The sequence below is a fragment of the Fulmarus glacialis genome, unplaced genomic scaffold, assembly GCF_000690835.1.
Source record: "Fulmarus glacialis isolate BGI_N327 unplaced genomic scaffold, ASM69083v1 scaffold8211, whole genome shotgun sequence".
Classification (NCBI taxonomy): domain Eukaryota; kingdom Metazoa; phylum Chordata; class Aves; order Procellariiformes; family Procellariidae; genus Fulmarus; species Fulmarus glacialis.
Genome location: NW_009192106.1, coordinates 24,863 through 52,723, shown reverse-complemented (window position 1 = coordinate 52,723; position 27,861 = coordinate 24,863). Strand labels below are relative to the sequence as shown.

Genomic DNA, 27,861 nt, shown 5'->3' with positions numbered 1-27,861 from the left:
ATTCAGTCACCCTGTTGTGACATGTTGCAATGCAGAGGCTTATTAACCCCTTAGTTAAGTTATTTATATAATAACTCTTTTGTGAAAGAAGGAGCAAAGGCTCTTTGTGCCGACCTTAGGGCTTAGGTGGAGCTGGTTGTTCTCCCCATGGGTGGAGCACTCCCCAGGCTGTCACCCTGTTTGTAGGCGGCGGCGGTGATGGAACCACCGCCTTTTCTTTGAGGTGCGTTGGTAGCACAGAGCACAAGAATGACTTATGGCTAGTGCAAGGGAAGGCTTTTCATTCCTAAGGGGGCAAAACGTGTAACCTGACGCAAGGAATGTAAATGTATTACTGGTGTCTGTAACACGTCATGTACCTAAGAAGTCTTAATTGCAACTGAGATCGTGAAAGGGAAGCGTGGGGCTGGGGGCAACACTCAAAGAAAATGTTTGGGCCCTAGAGTCTGAACAAACACATGTCCAATTTAGGTTTTTTTTTTCTACAGTGATGGAGAGGAAGTGGCCTACTGTTGTCGTCTTCAGCCTCTTCAGCTAACTGCCAATTACATATACACACACACACATATATATGTATACACCCCCCCCCGATATATATGTGTGTGTGTGTATATCTCAATACGCTCTGATACCAAAAGGCATACAGGAAAGAACTACTGTATTGGTTATATAGATAGCTGATACTTACCTCACTCCTACTCGTAGCTGAAAAATACGTTTCAAGTCAACTGATAAATGTTAAAATGAATGCGAGTAATGTAAAGAAAATACCGAAGGGCAGGAGTGAATGTGGTAGGCTAGGAAGATCATATGAAGTTAGAAACAGAAGAAAGTGTTATTTTTTATATAATGTGATAATGTGACATTTACCACACAATTTACCACATAAAAACAGCATGCTGTTTTTATGACATGGGTTGCGGGTAAATCCCACCATATATTGCATATATTCTTGTATTTGTATGAATTTGGTAATAAAAGCATCACCTCCTGTGTAATGAAGGATAACCAACATCACAGTCTTTTGTTACCTGGTTTTCTTGCCAAGCTGCGCAGTCTCCAGAGGGCGAATGATGCAGAAGGTGCAGTAAGTGCCCCCGAGGGTATCCCAGTTCTGAAGGAATTTCAGGAAGCCATATCCTTCCCCTCACCATGAGCTGAAACTTTTTCAGACATGGAGAGAACTAATCCCAGGAAACCTGTATTAACAATGAAGGCTTGGATGAGGAATTCTTAAATTGAGGAAATATTTTGTGGTCAGAAGGGATGGCACAGAGACTGATTAGATCCCCAGACCGTTCTCTAGCTGCCCTTTCTGAAGGACCTTGCAAGAATCCACTGCATCTCTGCTGTTGACTTTTATTGTCTGTTTAGCAGTATTACATCTGAGCAAAGCTGTCTGTATGGAGACATCCACCTAGAATCAAAATCTTCTTACACCTTTTTGGCTTTCCTGTCACTTGTCCCACAAGAGAGACCTTGTTACTCTTTCAGTTTATTGCAATGGAAGCTAATCATTATAAAAGTCAGTAGTTAAGGATTAGTAATTAGGATAAGGGTTTATTACTTCTTGTTAGAAGACAGATAATAAACTGTGGAGTGATACTTCTTGTGACCTCTTTCTTTATTTTTAATCCCTGCTGTGAAAGAGGTACATTGGGGCAAGATTTCAGTAGATAGTGCTGGGTGCTGCAGACTCCAGCCACTCATGAAAAGAGCATTTCTCGGTTTTGTTTGAATCCACATATATGGCGCTGCTGTTGAGAAAGATGGTAGGGGTTGCTAATGAAATCGATGGAAAGTTGATGTGAGATGGTTGCTTCACATAAAGCTCTGATAGAGGCAGGGTACCTGCAAAGAAATTCTTTTGTTAAACAAAATCAGCATTATAACCCTTGCCTAAGGTTGACTCATAATTTGTCTCAGTAAGATTAGAGATCTCTGTTTGGATTAGGAATTCATAATAGAATAACTAATGCAAATTAACTCATGGATACAAAGCACAGTCTTTAAGCATTGAAGATGAACGCTTTGTCCCTTAACACTTAACCTGTCAGACTCACAGGCTCTTCTGGCTCCCATTAAAATAGTAAGTGTCCCTTTGAGTTTTGGGTCTGGGAATAAGTCCTTGCAGTCTGATAAATGTTGACTGATTGCATTTTGACTAATGCTTCAATGACATATACTGATGTTTATAAGCTGTTATTACTGCAAGTCGTACAGCGGTTTATCTTCTGTGCCTTTCCATTATTTCAGGATTTTTCTGAAATTGTAGGTTGAAAGGGTCTTTTTGGTTAATGTAGAGAGAGATGGAGTATATGGGGTCAACTATAAGTCACGTTCCATAAATTTTTATAAAGGTCCCTTTCCAGCGATTTCCTTACAAATATTTGACCTGAAACTTCTGCAAATCTTCAATTTTTGAGCAAAAATCATTGAATTGGTTTTGTTTTAACAGAGAAAGTTGGAGAGGAAGCAGAGGAAAATTTCTTTTTTTATCCTAAGTGGAAATATTTGCAGTTCTGTAGGTTTGCGAGATAGTATTCTTCAGAAGTAGTAAAGTGTCTAACAAAACTATTATAAAAAATTGTGCTCTGATAATAATTCTTGAAACAAAGCATAAACGTCTATGATTTTCTTAATTTTTTTTAAATCAAGAGAAGTCTTTCTCAATTACATTCCTAATACCTGGCAAAAAGCATTATTTTAGATCAAAGGAATTTAGAAGGGATTATGTGCTGGTTTTTTTAGTTGCAGGTTCTCAATGGACCTTGCTTTATGAGAGTTTTGAAAAATAAGCACAGAGAGAGCTAGGTGGAATTTAGGCCATCTGAATATAGCACCAGATTTACAGTGGGATGAACTTTGTTTTCAGCCAAGACTTGTTTACAGCAGAATCCATTGAGCTCTATGAATTGACTGTGAAATTACTTCAGTACAGCTTGAAAGCGGGCTTAAGTTTCCCGTGTACAAATGGGGTGGATGTTTTTATTGAATGCTTCCAGGATCTTCCCCTCCAGCTCCCCCCCCACAGCCTTGGTGATAAAAATAACCATTGTAAGTATTTAAATACCCATTGTAGAGGGTTGGCTGTGGACTGCATGAGGGAGAAATGGTGGTATGTGGTCATGACATTAAACATGTTGGCCCTGAGTCACAGGGAAGCTGCACCTGTGCGCTTATTTGCAGCTGTACAAAGTTGGAACTGGTGATGTTTTACACTTGTTGGAGCTTAATTTGCACAAGTGCAAGTGTGGAAAGCTAGAACCTCACATGACATACTCAAGACCCCAGCCTGCAGCAAGATGTCTGTGACCTCCCAGCACCTGCTCAGAGGGTCACACCTGTTTCAGAGAGATCCTCAGCAATGTTAATGTTCTCTGTTTTGACTGATTAAACTTTGTAGTTGGGGACTTGACTTTCTTCTGCAGGAAAAGTGATCCCTCTCTTGAACACATTCCTATCACTTCATCTCAACTCAAAATTACCATTAAGTGAGCTGAGAATTTAGATTAGCTATGATTTATTTAGCATTGCCCTTTCTTCCAAAAGGAGCTATGTTGTCCCAGTGGCGTTTTGGTTAATCGTGCTATTAAAAACATTTAAGTGAAGCTGGAGTAGACTGTTCAGAATTAAATACTTTGAAAACACTTTCTTATTTCCACTTTCTTATTTCAGTTGTGATTCTTTGACTAAATATTGCAAATTGAAACTGCTGCTTAGCACAGTCTCAATTCAAAATTATTTACGGTGTTCCTAACATATACTAAGAGCTTGCTTTTGGAAATAAATAGCTTTCATATTCTCCGGGAGAGTTATGTATGGCTAGTGTGAGATGTTGATGAACTGCTCAATGTTAGTGTATTGTTGCTGTTACTACTAGACTCCTCGCAACCAGACTGTAGAAAGACCAAGAAATGGAAAAATCAAATTGAGAGTTATTCTTCACATACTTGTACATTTTGATTGCAATAAATTTTTCAAATATACTGATGTCTTACTTAGCTATTGAAATCAAAACTTACTCTGCCTTGTTAGTCATGTATCTTCTGTTACTAGCAAGTGAGCCTGTTGTGAATCATATGTGCAATTAAGGTGACTAAACCTGGAGGAAAATGTGAACTATAAAGTTCTGAAGGAAAATCAGAAACGTATATTTTCCGCTTTTCATTCTACCTTTTTATCCTTCTCTCATTTTTCAGCTTTCAAAGGGTTTTATAGTATCCTCCTTTACTCCCCACCTTCTAAAAAAAATATTTTTAATGTCCTTCTCAATTCCTTCTTCTGCTGTTTTTCTCACAATACCTTCTCTAGATCTCTTTACCTTTTAACTAACATCACTCATGGCAAAAGAAAAGTTTCTTCTGGCTGGCTAATCTTTTAATATTGTGGACTTAAGCAGTGAGTCACTATGACATACCAGCCAGGCCTTTTAATCCTCAGGCTCTTTGGAGAAGTATTTGGGAATTTTATACGTTCGGGGTATTAACATGAAGTACGGTTCTTTCCCTTCCCAAATGTTTACTGTGATCTGGAGGGATTTAGACCGGTATGAGAGCGCGTTGAGTGCAACGCACTGGATGTTTCATGGTTTGCTTCAGTCTTTTCCATGGATGAGCATTTTGTAAGGGAAGGCTCTATGTCAGATACTATTTTATCTTCCATACTAGAGGGGGCTCTCCCTTGTGGAGCTGTGGAATGTGGCTTGGTGGGTGGGAAGCAAGAAGCCCCAGGAAAACTATTTGCCCTTTGCCTCCTCTGTTCCTCCTTTCCTGTCTGTCTGTCACCTTCTTTCCTCTCTCTTCTCTGGGAGCCAGATGAAAAAATTACTTTCAGCCATTAGGGAATAGGAGAAGTGAAGAAGTGCTGTGGGACTTCTGGTGGAAACTGGTGTACAGAGCCTTGCTTTTTTTCTGGGAAGCCGGCCAGGGACAGGGCAGGCTCTGCGGGGACTTGGGGCACAAATCTCTCCAGAATGCTGTCTTTTTGCTGATACAGATTGAGATGATGTTAAAGTTGGCTGCACAAGCTTCTTTAGTATATAACTGTTGTAGATAGTTGTAATAGATTCTCATTTTGGTAATGATTTTTTTTGGTCTCTTTAGCAGATAGAGGCTTTGTAATTTGTTTGACTAGAAGATCAAACAATAGCTATTGATCCCAAGTATTTGTTATAGTAACTCAGATATGACAGAACAGCAATAGTATTTATGTCAGGTAGTTCATGTCAGATGTCACTTATGTAGGATGAAAACTGCTAGTATGAGTGAAAGTGGTTTCCAACACCAAATATGCCACACCAAGTGGAGCTCTTTGTCATGGGCATTTCGAACTGTGCCAAACTTCAGCAGGCCGTCTGTCATGGTAGCTGGTGCTCTGAGCTTCCCAGAGATGGAAGGGATGCACTTTTATTTTTTTAAATTCTGTTTCCCTTCAGTTCAGATCTAAACAGTCTTCGTATTATTCATAGTATAAAATGGCAATTAAATACATAGTACGCATCGGGAATTAATGCTTCTTTCCTATCCCGAGATGACTGTCTGAAAACCAGAAGTGGGGATGTTTTTGACTGTGAATGTTTTAGCCCAGTGGTTCTTTAGAATACATGCTTTTTAAAATTTAGCTACAGCATTCAAGTAATTAGAGAAATAGAAATATTGAGTCGACAAACTAAACCAAACTAAAGATAGTATATACAATTTCATATAATCTTAATATAAGTATTTTCAGGTGGTGAGAATTTGCCGGAATATGTAGTGCAGTGATTTTAAGATGATTCATGAAAAAAGAGTGCTTAGAAACTTACAGCTGGATTTATTAGTATCCAGGGATTTTTGTTTGTTACAACTTAAGATGTGAATTCTGTGTCTGCTGTTTTCTCTGTTCTTACTTGCTTTGGTAGCAAGAGCTGGAATGCCTTGGTGTTTGACAGAAGAGTACTATTGTCTTTAGTTTTACGTTCCTGTTTCAAAGCAGTTTGTTTTCAGAGGCTGGTTGATTGTTCCAGGAATCCATAATCACGGAAAGTGTTTACTTTTGGAAATAGCAAAGTAAACTGCATTGCTAGGCAAACCTGCATAAGTGTTTAGTCTCAGGGGAATAAAAATCGGGTGAGACTCTTAGAACCTTCATGCCTTAAAAAAAAAGAAAAAAAAATTACTGGAAGGAATTTTAGTCTATTTTATTTCCAGTTGTAATTGTATTCATGTGTATTGTTTTAATAGTTCGCATGTGATAAGATTTAGCAGTGAGTAAAACGTACAGATTTTCATGTTGCCACTCAGAATTTTGATGTTTTCACTCCAGCTGTGGTATAGTAACCTTTTCTCATCCTCTTTGGACTCTTGCCCTCTATAAGCCTCGTGATCTAATTTTAGGAACACTATCTTGGCTCTCACTATGAAAGTTGATTATCTTGGAAGACGTGTGATTCGACTTCTCCATCAGCTCTCTTAACACCACTCGCTTCTCCAGTGTCTGCAAGTACCCTTCTAGGTTCTTGTCGCATCTATCATTTTAAAGCAAAGCATAGCACTCTGCTCCTGAATGATCCTGGTACTTCTCTGGATCTTTGCCTAATGCAGTGTTGCACCATCACCTGCTCTTTCCCACTGGCAGACTTTGCCAGGTGTTCCTCCCGGTGTAACACACAGCCACACTCGTGATACCGTCTGTGTTTTAGACAACTTCAATTTTTCAATCCCAAGTATGGGGGTGAAAAAGAATGATTGTCACGTTGCAGGACGCTTTCATTTGCCGAAGCATCCAAAATTAATTTATAAGTTAAAGTGTGTGCAAACAAATTGTATGAGGAGTGAAGTAAGTGAACTTAAGAACATAAGGTACCATGTTCGTAAGTTCTTTAGTACCATGTCTTAAGACAGACCCTTAATCTGAATCAGTATGGTCATTCTTGTTTTCCATGGTAAGCATAAACAGATACCTGAAGAAGAATAAATGGGGCAAACGTGCATAATATAATACATTCCCCTAGTACTCTCCCAGCCTTTGGCCATTTTTAGCTCAGGGATTTCCTGAGCCTGTTGTGCTTTGTTACTCTAGTATGGTGTTTTTCCAGTTTGCCTTCAAGCCTATTTAAACTTGCCGCCACAGTATCCTTAGGCAACAATTTCTGTGGATCAGGGATTTTTTGAGCTTGCTTCCCGTCAGCTTCATTTAATGTTCTAGTTATTGTCAGTCCCCATCCATCTTCCTTATGCCACTCACAATTTGTAGACCTCTGTCAGATTTCCTCTGTGGTAACTTGTCCAAGGTGAAGAGTCCCAGCACATTCGGTTCCTCCTCAGTTTGAAGCCATTTCTTACCTTTGATAATCATTGTTGTCTTTTGATGTATCTCTGATATATCTGGTTCTTATATGTCTGTTCTTATATATCTGGTTTGATAAGAGGTGGCTGTGATTCTGTATGGTGGCATAATTATGTTTTCTATTTTGTTCTCTGTTCCTTTGCTAATAATTCATAATACTTGATTTGTGTTTTTATTGCTGATGAGCACTGAGCTGATATTGTCATGGAATTACCTATCATAATCCAAAGTCTTACTTCTGAGTGGCAATGGTCAGCTCAGAGCCTCCCCTTTTGTACATCAGGTCAAGATTATTTTTTCGGATACATTGTTTTGCCTTCACGTATATTGAACTTCGTCTGCCATTTTTGTTCTTCAGTCACTCTGCAGCTATTTGCAGTCATCTGTCAGCCTTATAGCCTTTGCATAGCTTTATGTCATCAGCAAACTTTGTCACCTTGCTGCTCGCTGCTTTCCTGTGAATGTGCTGAACAGAGCAGATGCCTCTATAACTCAGCTGGTACTTCCCTCCATTTCGAGCACAAACCCTTAATGCCTACCCTCTGCTTTCAGTTTTTTTGGTCCAATTATGTCCTCATGCCAGACCATCCCTCTTAGGCCATGGCTATGTAGCTTTCTTTAAAACGTTTGATTGTCTCCCATATTGAAGTGTCCACATACGAAAATATAATCACTGCTGGAAAGCAGTGGGGGATGACCCATAAATGTAGCCATTGAAATAGGATAAGCTCATTAATGTTGAAAGGGGGGAAAAAAAATCTATTAAGCAGGTCAGGGTATAAATTTCTTCATTGGTTACTATACTTTAGACCAAAAAAGAAAAAGAGCTTTTCACAAAGAACTTTTCAGTCTTGTTCATTTTGTCCTCTTCTTTGCTTCTCATGGGACATGAGGAGTGAAGAAGCAAAATGCTTTATTTTGATTTGTATAGACAGCTGCTGTTCTGAAATTTGACATCAGTACTTCCTGAAGGTAAAGATTCTGCCTCAGTTTTCATGAAAAATACAGTTGTCTGTCTAGCTATATGCCCGCATTTTTTTAGCACCTGCTTTTACTCAATCCAAATTACTGGTGAAAATATTTTAGCCAGTTCTGTTTGGTCTGTGCTGTATTCCCAGTTGGTGCCAGATTGTTCCTAATTGTCCTGTTAGATATCTACTGACCTGATCCTCATGGGCTGCAGGTAGGTACAGCATCATGAAACTATTTTAAGTAACAATTTGGAACCAAGTATCTGATTTTTCTTTCCTTGCTATCCTGTACAGATAAAGTTCCTAACACAACCTGCTAGCAATTTATCTAGTTTTAAATGGTTTAGAGCCGCTCCTGATAGGCGAGAAGACAGGAGGCTGATTGCTTCAGGGTGTATATGAAAGTGAATAGGGTAGATTTGTATTGTTTACTGCTTTTGGCCAGAGATGGTAATTTTCTTCTTTGAAAGAAAATCAGTTTACATTCTCTCAATAAATAAACACAGTGATTATTCTAAGACCCATAGGCAGTTTCAGTACTTCATGTATCTTATTTTGTATATTTCTGTGCTATATGCATTTGTGTGACACTGTTTAGCTATGCGACACAGATTTTTGTTAACTGAATGTTGCAAACAAGCTGCATCTCAGCACTGAGTAATATTTAAATAATTTTCAGTGAATGATTTCAGGTGGATTTGATTAAAGTGCGTCTGAGGAAATGGGAATTTTTATGATGTTTGATAGGAATTCAATAACTTTAACTCTAGGAATTACTTGAGATGTGGTTTGAAGGCTGATTATTATATTTCGTTGAGTTATTTAGCTCTCACTTGGACTTTCATTTTGGTAAATACAATGTATTTTAGACCACATGAAAAACAACTCTTAGAATGCTTTAATGACAGTTCTTAGAATGCTTTAATGCGAGTGGCTGCCTACATGGAATCTTATTTCAGGGCTTAGAGTAAAAATTCTTATTTTGACATATTTAAAGGTCTGTGAAAAAATACATTTGTGAACATGTAGAGTTCGAGAGTTCCTCTGCTCATTTAATGATGATACTTTTAACAGGAAGATACGTGGGATGAAGAGGGTTAGTCTTTGTACAACAATGAACTCTGCTTTTGATGAGAGGCTCCTACCACTGCACAGAACAAATACATAGACGTAGTGATGTAAAGGAGGCTCAAAAAGTAAAATCCAAGGACTTTAGAAAAAGTTGAGTTCTAGGGCAAAGTGTGCAGCTCAGCATTGTCTCTTGACCAAGTCTCAGAAGCAGCTCAGCCAGGAAAATTCCCTTTTGGCCAGTCTCTTAGGAATGTTGGAACAGCTTGTTGACTTGCAATCTTGTTGACTTACACTCAGTGGAAATTGTGTGTGACAGAGCAGGTAATAATCACCTCTGCAGGTTATGGCACATTTTAAAATAATCTAAAAAAACCCAGCAGTTTTGATACTTCTCTACACTCCTAATGCATGAAAGTGAATGCTAAGTTATTTTAAAACTTCCGTTCAGATCCCTTATCTGTATCGGAAGATCTGACCGGTAAAAATACTATTATACTTCTTACGACTCACAAAAAAAAAATTAAATTATAGTATTTTAAAATTGAAAAGGTAAAATCTTAAAAAAATTGCCAGAAATAAGATTATATGTGTGACCATGGTTGGTCCCCTTTGTATTTGTGCATTGTGATAGTCTTTAAATACAGTATGAAATTTTCTTATTCCATGGAACTGTTGCCTGGGTAGGCCTGAATGCACATGGTAGATGTTCACTTAGCAAGCAACCATAAAATATATACGTTTGTTCCTGATGTTTCTCCTGATGCATCTCCTTATAGTTTATTTTTTTTCATGCTGTTCAAATTCTTCTGTAAAAGTGCTGGCATTTTCTCATGGGCTTTCCTATGCTGCTCTGTGTTATCATACCTTTTAATTCAAGTTTCACTGATGCCGATCGTGCCATCTATTTCTTTCCATCTCCCTTCTCTAGCTTCTGTCGTCTTTGCCCTTGAATCAAACAGCTTGTTTGCCTTTCTGAGTTCATTGTGGGCTTCACTGAGAGAAATGGAGAAGAATTTTATTATCCTGTCCTCTTCGGTGTTGAAAGCCCACTACTTAAGAATGAGAGTTGTGCCCCACAGCTGCAAGCTAGCTCAGGCTGAGTTGTCTGCAAATGTGTCATATGTAGTTTAGTCAACCATAGGAGCTGAGAATTTTGAATTTTGTTTTGGGCCCTCTTGGATAAGATTTCCCTCAGTTTCATCATTTGGCCAAATTTGTGTAATTTTTCACAAGAGCACTGGGGAGCACATATGATCCAAAGACGATTTCCTGTTAAATACCAAAATTGGATTTAGGTACTTGAGAACAATATATATGAAAAAAACCATATACGCATATTAGTTTGCCAAAACTTCTTAATGTCAGCAAAAAGTATTACCAGTCCTGCTTTCAGAAATGGCTAGATTGTGTTGCAGATTTCTTCCACAGTCATTGAGAGTGACGACAGCAGTAAGCCTGAAAAATTTTAGATTAACTGTTTAACAATCAGAAAGATTTGTCTACACAAGAAACTACACTGTTGCAGAATTCAATAGGTTTTGAATTTATATTGCCTGTTGCTGAGGATGCTCATTTCTATGGAGTCTCTTTTTAATTTATTTCACTTAGAAAACATAATTACAGCATGTTTTAAGGTGAGGTAATAGAGTCTGAATAGAAAATTCCGAAAGAACAAGCCTGCAGTACATATTCTGGACTATTTCTGTGTAAGAAAATAGCACACCACAACCCAAAAAAGTGAAGCATAATCAATTATTTGCTGCTCAGATAACAGGCAGATCTGGATACTAAGAGATCTACTCAGGGTGCTATATGGCACACGTGCTTTGTTGGTATTAGCACCTCAGAACCACTGAGTTTCCTGGTGCTGCATGACAGCAGACTAGATGAAGCACAACACGGAACTAAACCACTTTCCTTTGCACATGCCTGATTGCTGTCAAGCATATAAAGCATTTAGTCACATCAGTACCTCCTTGTGCCATCCTTGGCCTTTGGGCTGCTGCCATTGACTGTGGCAGGATTTGTGCCAAACGCAGCCTTGTATCCCTTCCAGAGTCACTTGAGTTGCTCCACATACAGAAGTGTCCCTTTTTGCATGCAGCTTTGCTTAGCCTGTCATGGATGTGCTTTATCCATGGCACGGATAATCTCCAAACCACGTAAGCCTCACAAGAATTATGAGGATGATGATTATATGGGGAAATGTTAACACCTGTTGATGCTATCAGTTATAATTCTAGTACATGGATAGTATGAATTATAGTAGTGACCTCACTTTGCAATGAAATTCAAGGTGTTTAGTGTCCTAATCAGGTACTAAAAAATTACACTGACCACACCTCTGCCTTTAACAGACTGCTTATTTTGGCCAAGTGTTCTTTTGAATATTCCTTCCTCTTGAAGAAAGCTTTGGAAGATGGTGAAAGCATGCTAATTGCTGCTTCCTTGTTTCATATTAATTCACTTGTTTTTTAAAAAGTTTGACATATTTATGTATTCAGTGACTTAATTCAACTTTTCAAAAACAGGATTTACTCTTGCTCCTGGGGATTTCTGTGACAACTTCAGTTTCATTTATAGGTGCAGATATTTGGCTTTACACTTAAGTCAGTGTTCAGTTAATAACGTTGGATCTTGGTAGACAAAGACATCTACAGGAGGAGGATGGAGGAAGCAGAACAGTGCTAAATAACATGTTGATACTGATGAGTGGAACCATAGTGCAAAAGCAATTGACTGTTAAAAAGTAGCAAATAAAACTAAATAAACCAGTGTCCAGCTCTATTTTTTTTATCTCTATACATATAAGATGAAGTATGTTAAATCATGTGTTACGTAAGGATGATATAGTGGCTCAATTAAAAGTTTTGGTAGTAAAATCAATAAATCTGTTAGCTCTTAGTTTATGTTACTAATATCATAGGATTGACTATCCTTTACAAAGCATTTATACTTGTAAATATTGAGATCAGTTTTATGCAAATTTTTTTCCCGTGAACAGCATTCGCTAGAGGTGTTTTTTTTTGTTACCTCTGTCCTTTTGCATATGTAAATAGAGATAATAACTACTTATAGGGAAAATTATTAGATCTTTAGCTTGTCAACACACCTTTTTTCATTTTTGACAACTTGCATTCTGCTTTATGCAGACTGTTACTTTAATTCCTGCTAACACTCTTTGTGTTTTCATTTCATGGATATATTTGTTGCCTCGTATACCTGACTACTAGCGAGATAAGAGATTAAATCACTTTAGGAGTACCTTGAGGCATTCATCTGTGCTGGGTAACTGTCCTTTGGACAGAACTGGAAGTAGTGAAATTTTCAAAATGTGGGCTGTAAAGCCCAGCTGACGAGAGCTATTCATGATTGCTGCTGCATGGAGTATTTGTTTAGCAAAAACCAAATACAATCCTTTGCTTAAGAGATGGTGGTAGGTGCAATGGCACGCCAGTTCGTAATGAAAGATCAGAGAGAAGAGTAGTGAGTAGACAGACTCATCAGTTTGTTGAGAGTCTTAGATTTGGAGAAACCCTAGCTGTCTTCCTTCCTTGGTATTTATATTCCATTTTCTTTACCAAGCTATTGTGTATTATATTCATTCTTTATTTTTGCATAAATGGGGCAGCAAATACCTACTACAGAAGCAATGACAGCTGATAAGCAGTTTTGAAAGATGGAATGAAATTTTGAGTTCCTCAAGCATTGCCTTCTTCCATTTTGATACTCTTCGGGTCTTTAAAATATGAGAACACTGCTCGTGGAAGTTGGTGTATCAATGTAAAAAGGTTTTTAAGCAAAGGAAAAGATGGAGGAAAATTTGAGGTGACATTGTGATCAACGTGCTTTGTTTTCCCAACATCCATGCCTGAATCTTGCCCAAAGTCTGCCATTTTTTCCTTTTGGTATCCATTGTGAATAGCACAGCTGCAATAGACTTGCACAATACTCCTTGTATCTGTCAGAAAGAGGCTGATGGAGAGACATTCATGGAAGGGTACTGCTTTCCTACTCATGATAAGCTCAACTCCTCCAGGATTCAAGGAAAAGTAGTAGTTGCCTCCAGATAGTTTCTTACAATTTTATACTTGTTTTTCATGTTTAGCATATGATGAATTTAATTATTGGCTGAACCTTGCTGTGTTGAAGGCAGTCATTTTTTTTCTGGGCTTACAGATGAGGAATACTAAAGCACAGCAAAATTAATTTATTTGTCTGTGTTCCTTCCATGAGTCAGCAGCACAAGTAGGAAATAGAGCTCACTCTTATTCTTAGTCCCAGGGATATTTCATCCCAAGAATAGGCCGATATACTTTGGTCCCTGAACAATACCCTGCCCTTATATAGCTTTTAAAAATAATTATTGCACAGATCCAGAGTTGAGCAGATTGCCAAATACGATGTAGACAGGGTTTTTTTGTCCGCAGGCATGTTGACAGGAACCTTTGGTTTCCTTTACTTCCTCTGAAGTATTAAGGAGAGCTCCATTGTTAAGACTATCTGACTGTGTTCTGCACCTGTAGTTTTCTAAAACAGCAGCATTGGGGTTGTTTTTGCTGGGGTTTTTTTCTGTTTTTTTTCTTCCTACATTTACTGTCTGTGAAAGGGGAAGTTCTGGAAGAGGAAGGGGGATAAATGAGTCAGGGTTATACTGGATTATCAAAAGTGAACTGCTAGCAGCATATATCATTTTAGTCATGTTCCTGTGCCTTCTGGAGGTCTTCAGAAATTCACATGTTTCTTCAGAAATTTTTTTTTTTTTCATGATTTGTCCTGAACTTAGTGCATTCCTGTCTGTGCCACTTGTCAGTAGTTAATGGCAGAAGTATCATCTATGAAGGGGCTTTATGGGCAGCTATGATATTCCTCATGGTGGCAAAATACAAACGGGAAATAATTTGGAAAGGGCTTTTTTCACAGAATGGAAGTCTGGGGCACAAAATGTAAAAGCTCTCGGAGAGCAGCGTGGAAGAGCTCGGGACATGGGTCTCCGCTTCCCTCTTCTGTACCTGAATCACAAGACTATTCTGTCCGTTTGAATTAGTAACATGTATTTTGTAGGATCCCTGTGTTTTACTGCAACTCGAGCATATGGATCAGAAATCTGTTTTGAATATAACTAATTATGTGAAATGTGCTCTGTACATATGCTTTGGATTTTGAAGCTTTAATATTTGGGGGAACGGATTTTTAAAAGTTAAACAATTCACCTTATGCAGGCATTTCAAAATTTCTTTTATCTTGGTTCATAAGCAGTTATGATTTGCAGTTTTGCCAGCTAATGGAGCTGTCTTTTTGTACAATTATTCTAAATAAGAATTGTAGAGGAATTATCTGTTACTTAGTAATAGTCTGGTATACTTTTATGTCAGATTTATCTGGAAAATATTCTTAGCTGTCAAACGGATTTTATTCTAGCTCTAAAGACTGTTTTTCTGTGCCAGGGGATTGAGTTATATATTATGAGCTTGGAAGTTGATGTATTGTTTATTACAGCAGGTTGTTGTTTAACAAGGTATATCTATGTGGATGCAGAAAGATTAAACACTTACTAGATGCAATGAAGAAGGAAACCCAGCAGTAACCTAATTTTTGGAATGACATAACTGCAAAGATATACAGTCTGACTTCTTTTCTACACTATGGTTTTTTCGTAGAAATATGTATAGTTGTAAAATAAAAATAATTGTTTTTCATGGGAGATAGTAACATACAAGCATGAAAGTGGAAGTGATATACACATACAATATGTAAGCAGGTTTATGCATTTTCAAGTTGTTGCATGAGATACAAGTACATATTGCTAAAATGACTGTCTTGCTTATTGTCTGTGAAATCCAGTAATTATGAAGGATCAGGGCACAGATGTATGCTTTGCTTTGTATATTTATGTATATGCTGATTCTGCCAAGCGTATTTGTTTGGAGCTCTCCAAGTTTGGAGGCCTCTGAGTGTTTTACTCTGTTCATCGCATACACAGGCAGTAAATGCAGGACACAGGTGTTCCTCCCACCTCATAATCAGGCCAGTGGCAGAAAGAAAGTGACACTGCCTAATTCCCTCTCCAGTTCTGTTTGCTAGACCATATTGCCTTCCAAAAAGTAAAATTAGCTTTTATACAGTGATTATACAGTTGACATGGCCAAAACTTATCTGTATTATTGCATGCTGGTCATGCTTTGCTTTCCTGTTTAATAGATTCAGGAGGGTAGGACTGCTTCAGAGCTTCTACTACTAGCTGCCACTGTTCTGGTTGTGACTGGGATGTTGTAATATTTCCATTATTAAGCCCTGTTTTCAAATCGCATGTGACTGGGTATTTGAAAAGTCCTTCAGTTATGAAATCTTTGCAGTATTCTCTAGCCTGAACCCCTTCCCCGGAGTTGAAGAGAAAATTGATTCAGAATATAGTAATTTACTGAAAAGTGAACAAACTCACAATTCTTGTTTTCAGGCTTTATAAAGTCTGTATTTTAGAAAACTTGCTGATGAGATATAACTCCAAAAGACAGATTAATTTTGAAATCAAGAAAATGCGTCTTTCTTCTGATTAACCAAAAGATATTTGCTGATTCAATAGACCTTTACAAGTTTATACTAAATGAAAGTTCAATTTTTAATTTTTATATCTGAGGTGTTCTGGGGTTGGTTCAAATCTTGTTGGTTCTTCAGTAGATCTGTCATGTACAAACATGTCTGGCCACAAATAATAGAGTATGACTGAAAAACTGATACTTCAGAAATCAAATTCTACAAGGGGTTTGAACTGTGTGGCATCGGTTTGAGTTGGCAAAAGAAAGTTAGCAAAAGCTAAGGATGAATCATAGGAAAAACATCAAGTAATAGGTGTTGACTATGTTACAAATAGTATGGAACAGACCTACAGTATGCATTACATAAAATGCAGTTGATATAGCATCATTTAGTGTCAAAATATTCTTAAATCTTACCACAGTAGCTATTATATTGTGGAGAATGATAATCTCAGTTCAATTTGGTATAAAGAGGCAGTGTTGTTTGATTTTGATTTCTGAAAGCATGAAACCCATTCGCTCTACAGAAATAAAGCAAATGTTTGTGCTCTGTACCAGGTATAACATAGCTGAGGAAAGAAATCCCACCTCTAACCTGCTCCAGGTTGCCAATGAAAGTATATTATAATTTTAAACCCTGAAGGCTGGCTGCTGAGGCATTAAAACCATTGTTTTGCTGTAATTTGAAGAGCATTTTTTTGAGGTGTAACTCCAATATGATCCCTTAAGATATCCCTCCCCTGCTAGAATCTAGTGAGTCAAAGGTATCGACTCAGCTCTTCTGTGCCACCGGACTGCCAGTACAATTGTCCCTCTACCACTACAACAGTCTTCACTGTGACCAGGAGAAGAAAAGCCCGTTACTGTCAGAGATGCAGGCTGAGTTGATAAAGATTGGTTTCTTTACAGTCTCCTGGTGGGAATGAGACCTAAAATAGGTGGCTCAGATTGACCAGCTCTTTGGCTTCCATTAGGGTTATTCACCAAAATGCTGAAGCTGATGGTTTTAGTTGTTTTTCAAATAAATAAGACTTGAATACCTTGTCTTACACTTATGAATGGAAAGTAAGATGGAAAACTTTTTGACACTGCTCTATCTTTATATGGTCGGAGAAAAAGGAGTCATCCTAACTTAGAAAATGGAGCTGTGCAGGCTGCCAAGTGGATAAAGCAGAATATGTGCTTCTTGAGATGCCCTGGGAAAGCCCTCCACAAGACAGCAAAAGTACATGTGCTAAAATGGATAGACATTGTCAGAAGAGTGAAATGCACAGGTAGGGAGAGTCACCGGCCCACCCTGATGGCATCATTTCTGCACCTTGTATAATTCTTGAAAACCATTTCTGAAATCATTGAGCTTTGTATCTCTGTCTCAGTAAGTTACTGAGATCTGGTATCACATAAGCATACCTTAAGCAAAAATGGTGCAATATGTCCTTTACAATTCTAAAGAAAAAATATGAGTGAAAAGTTAAGACATGATTTATCATGATTATTTGATACCAGAGAAGGACTTGAGATAATAATCTGGTACGGCAAGAATCAAAATTAAGGAAGAAACACAGCCACCATATATATAAATGATCAAGAATTTGCCATTTTCTGCTGCACATACATGCTGTGATGTATGTTCAGGCACAGATAAGGTTCTAGTTGGTTTCAAGTTTCAGCTTTGCAGTCAGATAGAAAGAAGGTATCTTAGTTTGATATTAAAACACTTTTCCTTGTTTATACAAATACAAACAAAACAATTTAGCTTTTTTCTTTGTTTTAACCAACTTGTATAATGAAACAAAAGTGTGTTGATGCACTTAGTGACTGGTGCTGTTCAAAGAGGGAAGGAACAGGCTTTGTGATTTAGATACAGCCATTTGGATGCATGTCTATACTGTGCATTTGCTGTCCAGTTCCTACCACATTAGTTCTGGTCACGTGCTGTGCAGCTGTACCTAACAGGTAATGCATGTGCATGGACGTGCGCATACAGACACACACACACTCCCCTCTGGGTAGGGAAGTGCCCCAGATGACACCTGTATGTGACTTCATCCCTTAGTTCATTACAGGGCTCAAGCCTCATGAATCCAACAAGCTCACTAGGTAAATTTGTACCTGAAAAGAACCCCTGCAGCATAGTACATTGCTAATGTAGACAGATATATGGTGTACCAGGCAAGGGAGAGCTCTGTTCAAACTTGCACTGAATTATGTTCCCATCTGTCCTGATACAGAAAGCTGCTTGCTTAATCTTGGGTCTAGGTCAGGCTGAGGAAGCCACATTAAAATAGCTGTTGCTTGCTCTCTGCATCAGGCTTGAGTTCTGAGGAGTAAAATAATGAAGAACACGTGTGTGTAATTAAAGTACAAAGGAAATAGGAAGGGGGATAGCAAGGAACAAATCCAGAAAATACGGAACAGTTGGGCATCATAATTATAGACATCTGATTATACTGGAGGAATTAAAGGACTCTGAAAGAATTAGCTCTACAACCATTTTGAATCTTGAGAGGAGGCAGAGTGTATTCATCAGGGGTTTGTTTGTTTGTTTTAAATTACTTATGTTTTAATAATAACTATTTTTACCATAGTTTTCCTGGTAGCAAAACCTATAGTAAGATCTGCAACACTGCTTCCACAGGAATCTCTATTATAAGTTGTTCACAAATCTAGTTGAAATAATTAGTGCTTCAGGATGAAGTTGAGTGTTCTTTTAGGAAGACCTCAGGAAATATGTTGAACTGCATTTTTGAGCATTCTGAAAACTATTTGGTATGCATGTGTAAAAATCTATCTTAATCTTTTCATGTGGCTAGGGACTTATGAATAAGTTTGTATTTATTTAAAATACTGTCTATAAGTAGTCATAAATTACATGGCTGATAAGCATTTTATTATGTTTTTCATTAAATTGTTTGAGGCACTATTAAGTAGTACCTGAGGTTGTGAAAGGTGAATGGGCTTGACACAGGACACTTCTTACTCATTAAAATATTTCATTAAAATACATAAGAACACAAATTCTTCATCAGAAACTGCTCAGTCTCCTGCGCTTCATATATCAGGTGGGAAAATACCCCTTTTTTACTGCAAGGATCATCTAAGGAATCTCCAGAAGATTGCTTCACCCTTCTCTTTCCTCCCCCCACCATCTCCTAGAGACTTTTTCCATACAAAAGGATTATTTGCATTTAAGGATGTTGTGTTCTTTGCACTATACTAAATGGGATTTCTGTGCCAAAAAATAAATAATTTCTGATTAACTGATACAAGTCTGGAAAGCTTATGGGAGTGAGCTGATAGCAAAGAAACTTGATTTTTGTTTCTAACATGCCACTGAAAGCTGAAAGCAAGTTTTAACTGAAGAGAAGGCATTTGAAAAGAGAATAGGAAGTAGCTGCAGTAAGGGAAAGCTGGAAAGAATAAAAAGAATAAAATTGTCATAGGAAAAAAGAATAAACCTAGTCCTGTGCTGTGTTTATATTTCTATAAACCTGGACTGAAATAGCTTTGATCTCACATATAAACTATGTTTTGAGGGTTTTGGTGTGTTGTTGTTTTGGGGTTTTTTTAATGTATTTGCTGTCTAATTAGTATAAATTCCTGCTTCTGCAATGATTAAATGAAATAGAAATGCACGAGCTTAATCTTTATAGGGATCAGAAATGTAGCTGGAATATGCAGTTGAGAACTCAAATCTGTTCTGTTGCTGAACAAATGATTTTATATTCATGGAGATGTGTCTTCAGAAGTGCATGGAAACACGAACTACTGATTTGTATTCCTTTGTGTTTTCAGTTGAAAGCTCAGTGTTTTTCTGGTGTCACACAGTGATTATTACACAAATATGAAGGATATATGAGGTACTGAAAGACTGATTCAATTTATTCCATTTTAAGGATTTGATGTGATTTTCCCCTCCCCCCCCATTATATCCACAGGAGAAACCTAACAAAGCTGTCCCTCATCTTCAGCCACATGCTAGCAGAAATAAAGGCTATTTTTCCAAATGGCCAATTCCAGGGTGATAACTTTCGTATCACCAAAGCCGATGCTGCAGATTTCTGGAGAAAATTCTTTGGAGATAAGTAAGTACTAACATTTTGCAAAATCCTTAATTCTTTCTAATTATAAGCATGAAAAAGAATGATATTTTCAAAAATCCAAATAATGGTTCTAAGTATGTGGGTGGGCATTTAAAAGGTAATTTCTTGTCCAAGTCTTTAAATTGGCTGAAATTGCTAAATTATTAACAATCTTTTTTTTCAACGTAGTTTGCTCAAAGGATGAATAAAAATGTATGGGCAGTTCTATCAAGGGCACTTACACTCAGTCATAAATTGGACTACATTGCATGAAGTTTATTGGTTCCATTCTAGGGTGAAGATAGTACATTGTTTTCATAATGTACATGGCAAATCATGGCCTTTCATATTATATATATCTATATATTCTATAAATGATAACTGTAAAGTCTGAATTAGGAACTTGATATTGGTCTCATGGACAGTATGCTTCCTTATCCTGTCGTTAACTTTCTAACTACTACAATATTTAGTGGGTTTTAAGTGATTGAAATGAATATGTTTTTATTATCAAAACTTTTTTTCTACAACTGTACTACCTATAACGTAGTCACCGGGGACTAATGATTTCTTTTGTTGAAGTTCTGTTACAGAATAAGATAGAATAACTGGAGATATGTCAGAAGGTTTAATCAAAAGCAGGTTTTGGAGAAACTTGTTATTCAAGAATGGGTCATAAAGTGAATGCTAAGTGTGACTTGTAGATATGTGATTAAATCCTTATAGCAAATGCAGTATTGAACTTGTAAAAGTAAGCAGGTGCAGGTGTGGGATTTTTGTTTGTTTCTGGGAAACAATTTTCTTTATGATACAGATATAGGCTAATAGAAGATGCATAGCTTCATCACTTTCTCATATGGAATGTTAATCAGTGTAACAGTGACATAAGAGGGAAAAGATATGAGGTTTGTATATTTTACAATATAATGGAGCAGTCATTATGGTCATCAAGTCTGATATCTTGCATAATGTAGGCCATAGCAAGTCACAGAACAATTCCTGCAACAATCTGTTACGTTTTCTGAGCAAGAGCAACTCCTAAGTCTTTCATTCTGTTTTTAGAATACCAGTAGGTTGGCACTTTTGCAAATTAATTTTGTTCAGTGTGGATTTATAATAGTTTCACTTCCTTTTTTTTTTTTTTGCTAGTCTAAACACACCTACTGCTAGCTTCCAGCTTTCTGGTTTCATCTGGTGTTATCTGGTAACTTCAGTCTTCTAACAAATTTCTTTCCCATGTAGATAATGTTAAAGTATAATCAAGTTGCTGTATCAGTCTTCTTTTTGTTAGAGGAAAGGAATCTGACCATGTTTTGTGTTATCCATTTTAACGTGAAGATGATCTTCAAAATATCTACGAAAGTGCAGATAACTTTATCTGAAGGATTAGTTTACATGACATGTAGGGGTCTCGATCAGATGAGGCTTTTAAAAAACATGTCAGTCAAAAAAAAGAAAAACAGGAGCTTTAAAAGAATGCCTAATGATCATCTTTGTTCAGTGTTTCTGTTGTCTCTTCCTCTCTTTCTCCCCTTTGCTTAGCAACTCTCAAAATTTAAATCTCCTTGTGGTCCTCTTCTCCTGTTGGGCTCTGTCCTTGAATGACCTTTACCAGCTGTCTTGATCGCAAATTGCATTTCTGTCATTGGGATTTACAGATCTTGTCTTCTGCAAGCTGCTGTTTCTTTCTGTCATTTCATCTTAACCAGTTTCATCAGCTTACCTATTCACTGTCATGTCCCTTTATGTATTTCTCTACTAACTTATGCTTTCTGTGTGAGATTCAAGTTTCCTTCCAACGGTCCTGCCAGTTTCCTTTGGGAGATGGCACAATAGGTAGGTACTTGAGGTGTCAGACAGTAGGAAGCTAACACATTAATAAGTTTTTTTTATCAGAACAAGGTTGGTAAGAAGAATTTTTCAACTGCCTTGGTCCATCTCAACAACTGTGCTCTACCCTTGTCTTTCTCTTGTTCACACTTGACTCTTCTCTTTCCTGAGTCATCCCCTGGAGCACTTCTTTCCAATCCTTTTCAGGGCCCCAGACTCTTGCCATGCCTTTTTTTATGCTTTGGTTTTTCCCTGCTTATGTAAATTTCTTCATAAAATGCAACTTTAAATATGAATTCTCAGTACTAACCATCTGACATCCTCCCCTCTCCCCTGTATGTACTTTGATAGTTTGTTTGGTTGTTTTTTTTTTTTTTTTTTTTGGGGGGGGGGGGGGGGGGTGGGGTTTTTTTTTTTTGGTTTTTTTTTTTTGTTTGGTTTGGTTTTGTTTTTTGTTGTTGTTAAAGCATCCATGCACCAAAAATGCTTAGGAATCAAGGCAGTTTTGGGACGTCCAGTTAATTACATATGTAACCTTGGTCATCTAGTATAGCCTGGAAGATTTTTGAGTTCTGTCTTGTCAGGTGCTTTACTTTCAGACTAGGTAAATAACCACTGTTATTAGTGTTCCCAGCTCTTTTCTAATAAACTGAAGCTGTTTTAGTTACCTGTCTTTTAAGCAGTGAACAGTTGATCTGTGCTTGGCAGCCTTGCCATTATCTCAGGTTTAGTTAATTGTGCTTAAGTAACTGTAAAACATGTAACAGCATGTATGTCAAATAAACAGATGAAAAAAAGGTTTATTTGGCATTACGTTTAATCTCTTCGTTAAACAAAATGCTTGAAGCTTTTTAAATATTAATTATTTTCTAATCCATTTAGAAATATACGGCAGGTATGCCTGTGAGCCACATCTTTTACAATGGGCCTATTACGACAAATTAGTTTGCAAATATGCTAGTATCACTTCCTTAGAAGCAGAACCTACATAAAGATTTTGGGTGTTGCAAACAACTGATAAAATCTCTTTCTAACCTGACCACCTAAAGGTGGGCCCCTAGGACTATCTGAAACCTCCAGCTCTGGTTAGGTATGCAATGCAATGAAAGAGCACAGGGAGGAACTATATTGTATGTTCCCTGGCTCCACCTCTATTTTACAGGGCAAGCCTGGACTCCTCACTTGTTTGCAAAAAGCAGCCCTTACTCTGAGGTCACTAAGTAATGCTGCTCAAGATTAGAGCATAAATAAAAAGTAAGTTGTGCTGGATTTTCGCTTCTGATAGGTAAATTGTAGCACAAGAAATAATTCTGATGCATTGTTTGATCTGATTGGAAGGAGGGAATTGGAACTATTAGATTAATTTATGATTTTTTCCAGCATAATATTATAATAAAAATAATCTTCCTGTTTCTAAACATAATGAATTGGAAGCTTTTATATAATCCGTTTTCTGCCTTGATTTCTTTCTGAAATGTTGTCATTTTTTTCTTTTTTAGTTTGAAATATTCTAAATAGCAAGAAGGAGGTCATAGCCATTTATGGTTTTAAGTTGACCCTTTGGCTCTTAATTTTTTGAAAATGCAACCTACACTTTCATTTACAGAAAGCAATATATTATAATTTGCTGAGGAATAAAATCCAAAAGGTAAAATTTCCAGGAGTCTCGTTTGTAGTTTAAAAAAAAAAAAAAAATCTATATCTGATTTCTTTAACTGCTCTTCCCTAATGAATGGGGAACTTCTAATTTTGTTGGTTACATTTGTCTGTCTGAACACTTGTTTTAAAGTTGTGCAGCTATAACTAAGTTTGTTCATCCTGTTACTAATAAGTATCATAGGATGCAGTCATTCTTTTTGTGTTTAAAGCTAGTCAGGTGTACGTTCACGTGACTTCAAACTCATTAACAAAATAAATGGCTAGGCTAATTATTTCAAGTCTCTGATGGTCACACATCTAATTGCTCTTTGAATTTCTGTAGAAAACACAGAAGTAGAACTCAGCAATGGCTCCATCAGAGCAATGTGCTGAGATAACTTCACACATTGTTGGCCTTCAAATACCTTCTCAACTTTTGCATTTCTGGTACACCTCTACAAAACAACTAGATAATGTCAGTAGCTAGAGGAGCGTGGATGGGAGAGAATGCTATGGTGCTTGTGAGAGCAGCAGATACGTCAGTAATGGAAATCATCAGCCCTCACATAGGCAGAGTGTGCAAAAGGAGTAAATAGAGCCTTTACAATTGTGAGGTTTTCCAGTATCGCATGTTTCAGAGGAGAAGGGAAACCTTGGAAGTGACACGATGTTTGGAAGGGATCTGGAGAGACTAATGTGGGGTTTAGGGATGTATAGGGAGGATTGATGGGGTTTAGGAATGTATAGGGAGGATTGATAAGTCAAGGTAGTAGATAATGAGATTTTGATTATCTGGGTGAAAGGAGAATGTGGACAATAGCAGTATGATGAAGGAAGAAATGGAGGAATTGATTCCTCTGCAAGGGCAAAGTAGCAGAGAAATTAATATGTATCCAAATTAGGGGGTAGGTGAGGAGGTCAGCAGTGTCAGATAGAAGGCCCAGGATGGTTTTGGTGTATTGACACTATTAAGGAAACCGACAGAGAAAAGCTGTCAGGAAGATGAGGGAATAGAGAGAATTTTGGATTTGCTTTGTGACAACAAAAATCAGGAACAAGTGAGAACTTTCCAAAGGCTGAATGACTGGAGTAGGCTGGGAATGGAGCTCTTTGGCATATTCACAGGCTATGAGGAAGAAGAGAGCCTCTTAAAGAAAGTAAAGGAGCTGACTGAAAAACAACTAAGAAATAAATTGACACAAGCTTTACACCATGGTCAAGGTCAAGATTTTAGGTTAAGATCTATACCAAGAGCGAGCCTGATAGTGTCAAAAGGAGGAAAGCGGTGAGATTGAGAAGGTGTGATTTTGGATTTGTACTGATTACTAGAAAACAATTATTGGAGCAAGTGGTTTTAGTGGAGTGAATCTTCACCCATGGTTTACCATTATAGTTGCGCTGAAGCGAATGATAGTTAAGTGTACAGCTAAACAGTAATGTTAAATGGAACTGTGAAATTGTAAGGCATGTAATCAGCAGTTACATTTGTTTACAGATACTGTAGTAACCCCCAGTGGGTTGTAAATATGCATATAAAACATAATCTGATAGCTTCTTCATTATCCGCATTTTATCACTGTATAGTGCTTAATGTTAATTTCCCCCGCTTCCCTGCTCATTTTAATAGCACCTTACATCTTTTACTAGTTTTCTGTTCTGAGCAAAAATGTGCAAAATAGCACTGGGAGCGATCCTGAACTGAGAAGGAGAGTGGGTGAGATGACCTAACAGATCTTTCCAGTCTCTGAATTTGAAAGCTACAGTGAAGTCATGCAGGGCTTTGTAACTATTGAAATTTGTGACTGTCTTCGTGTTGCAAAATGAATCAGCAGCGAAATGTCAATGTTGTTAGATTTTCAATTCTCCATAGTTCTGGCATTTATTTTAACTTTGAAGGTTTTACTCATCATTGTGAAACCTTAAAAAATTGAAAGCATTTCTGTTATTGTTGTCAGATAAATTGATTTCCCTCCACCTTTTAGTTTCTGAGGAAATGGAAATTCTTTCACTACTCGGGTCCAATACATTACTATTGTAATGCTCTGATACTTTTTTCCCCCCAGCTGAGGCCTGAAATGTATTTATTTTTTAATTGGAATTTAGGAAAAAATGTGGGTATTGCTTTCTCAGTAGCAGTTAAACAGGGTATTTCAGATTGATACTCTAAATTTTGAGTAGTTGTGGTTCTGCTGTGGTCAGTGCTTTTTGGCTCAGGACAGAACAGACATAGCCTCTGTGGCTTGGATTCAGAGAAGAAGCAGTAAAACAGAGCACAATGCATGACTTGACTTGAAAACTTTTAGCTGTTAGAAAGTGAGACTTCAGATAAGCTAGGTTTTAACACCTTGTTGATCCCCTTAATTCATTCCTTGATTTCCTGTTCTTGCTGCTGGTAGTGCCGAAGAGCCCTACTGTTGCCTGAACATGGTAAAAATATGGACTGAAGAGGTGGTCCTGGCCCAGAGAGCTTCAAATCTGAGTATGAACTGACGTGTAAAGCGAAGCCAAAGATAAAGAGATATGAAAGAGGAAGAGGCAGTGATCTGAGTGCCATAGCCTTCATCATCGTCAAGACAGGTGTTTTGGCAACAGGAACTTTTAAAGAGAAGGAAGTAAACAGGGAATGGGGCTTTTAGAGGACGGTTCCTCCCTCGGCTGATCAGCAGCATGGGAAATAGGCTTATTGGTACCCTTGTTTAAAAACTTGAGCTAGAGGCAGAAGTTCCTGGGTGCTAGTGAGACATAAATCTTGCTAGATCTTTTTCATACAAATGCGAGATAAACAAGTGTCGTGGTTTAACCCCAGCCGGCAACTGAACACCACACAGCCACTCGCTCACTCTCCCCCGGTGGCATGGGGGAGAGAATCAGAAGGGTAAAGTGAGAAAACTGGTGGGTTGAGATGATAAAGACAGTTTAATAGGGAAAGCAAAAGCCGCACACGCAAGCAAAGCAAAACAAGGAATTCGTTCACTCCTTCCCATCGGCAGGCAGGTGTTCAGCCACCTCCAGGAAAGCAGGGCTCCGTCACACGTAACGGTGACTTGGGAAGACAAACGCCATCGCTCTGAACGTCCCCCCTTCCTTCTTCCCCCAGCCTTATATGCTGATCATGACGTCACATGGTATGGAACAGCCCATTGGCCAGCTGGGCCAGCCGTCCTGGCCGTGCTCCCTCCCAGTCCCCCACACACGTGGCAGGGCATGGGAAGATGAAAAGTCCTTGACTAGCGTAAACATTACTTAGCAGCAACTGAAACATCAGTGTGTTATCAACATTATTCTCATACTACATCCAAAACACAAATACCAGTTAATAGGAAGAAAATCAACTCCATCCCAGCCGAAACCAGGACAACAAGTTTGAACAAGAAGATAGATAATGTTATAGAGAAGAGCTAGTCAATGGAAAGTTGCAAGATATGATTAAAAAACAGAAAAGGACAACGGTCTTCGCAGCTACTCTGGGTGGCTAAGAATAAGGTAAAATGCATGCACAAAGGATAGAGAAAAGAAAGTTGTAATACTTGGCACACAAGATTGTGAGACGGGAGAACAGATTCTTGATGATAGACAGGAGAGGCAGTTTTTTAAGTATAAAAGGACGTGCAAAAGCATGGGTGTGCTTTGGATTTGTGATTAGAGATCACAGTTGCAAATATATAGATAAATGTATCCCTTCGGGGACACTTCAGGAAATGCAGACTTCCTGTGTCCCTTAAGGAAGTACTAACTTGCTGTCTCTCCAGCAGTGTCCAGTTATGCGGCTTTGGAAATGGATATTTTTGGTGGCATATTTTCCCCATTTCATAAGACTCATTTTCTCTCTTTTACCTTCTCTTTTGTCATGTTAGATTAATCTATATTCGTTCTGCATGATGTCACTATTTAACGATTGTACTGGCATGATATGGTAGAATTCCTTTTTTCCCTTAGGACTGAACTTCTCAAGCCTTCTGTGTGTCAGTTGTTTGCTCTGCAGTTCAGAAGCAATGAAAACATGTGGCCTCTCACTTAAAACTGAAGCAGCAGTCTTAAGAAAATGCTCTGTTCAGTGATGATAAACCAAAATCCACATTGCTCACTGCAGACTTGCAAAGAATGTTGTTTCTATCTGGGTCACTATTTGCTTGAATATTTTTGAGTTTGCTCTGATACAGTAATGCCCTCTTCATGTTATGTTCTCTGGCAACATTTGAGAGAGTCTCTTGCAGACAAAAATGTTCACTGTAAGTATAAGTTACACAGGTACATGTCTACCTTCCTAGACATACTTGTGGTCTGCTCTGGTTCAAATGGGAGCAGTGTCACTTGACATTCTGGAATAGCTGCATCTCTGCAGTTCTACTGAAGTGATGTACTCTGCACGCTCAGAAAATATTTGCTTCCTCTCCAGGTTTATTT

General features: G+C 37.9%; 1 protein-coding gene across 1 annotated transcript in view; it reads left to right on the top strand.

Moving 5' to 3' along the window:
• LOC104083448 (E3 ubiquitin-protein ligase CBL-B-like) overlaps positions 1-27,861 on the top strand; it is a gene marked incomplete at its 3' end in the record, with an annotated part of 94,936 nt that overhangs the window by 47,526 nt on the left and 19,549 nt on the right. The window contains 1 exon segment of the mRNA XM_009586933.1: positions 19,846-19,992. Coding sequence (XP_009585228.1) covers positions 19,846-19,992 — 147 coding nt within the window.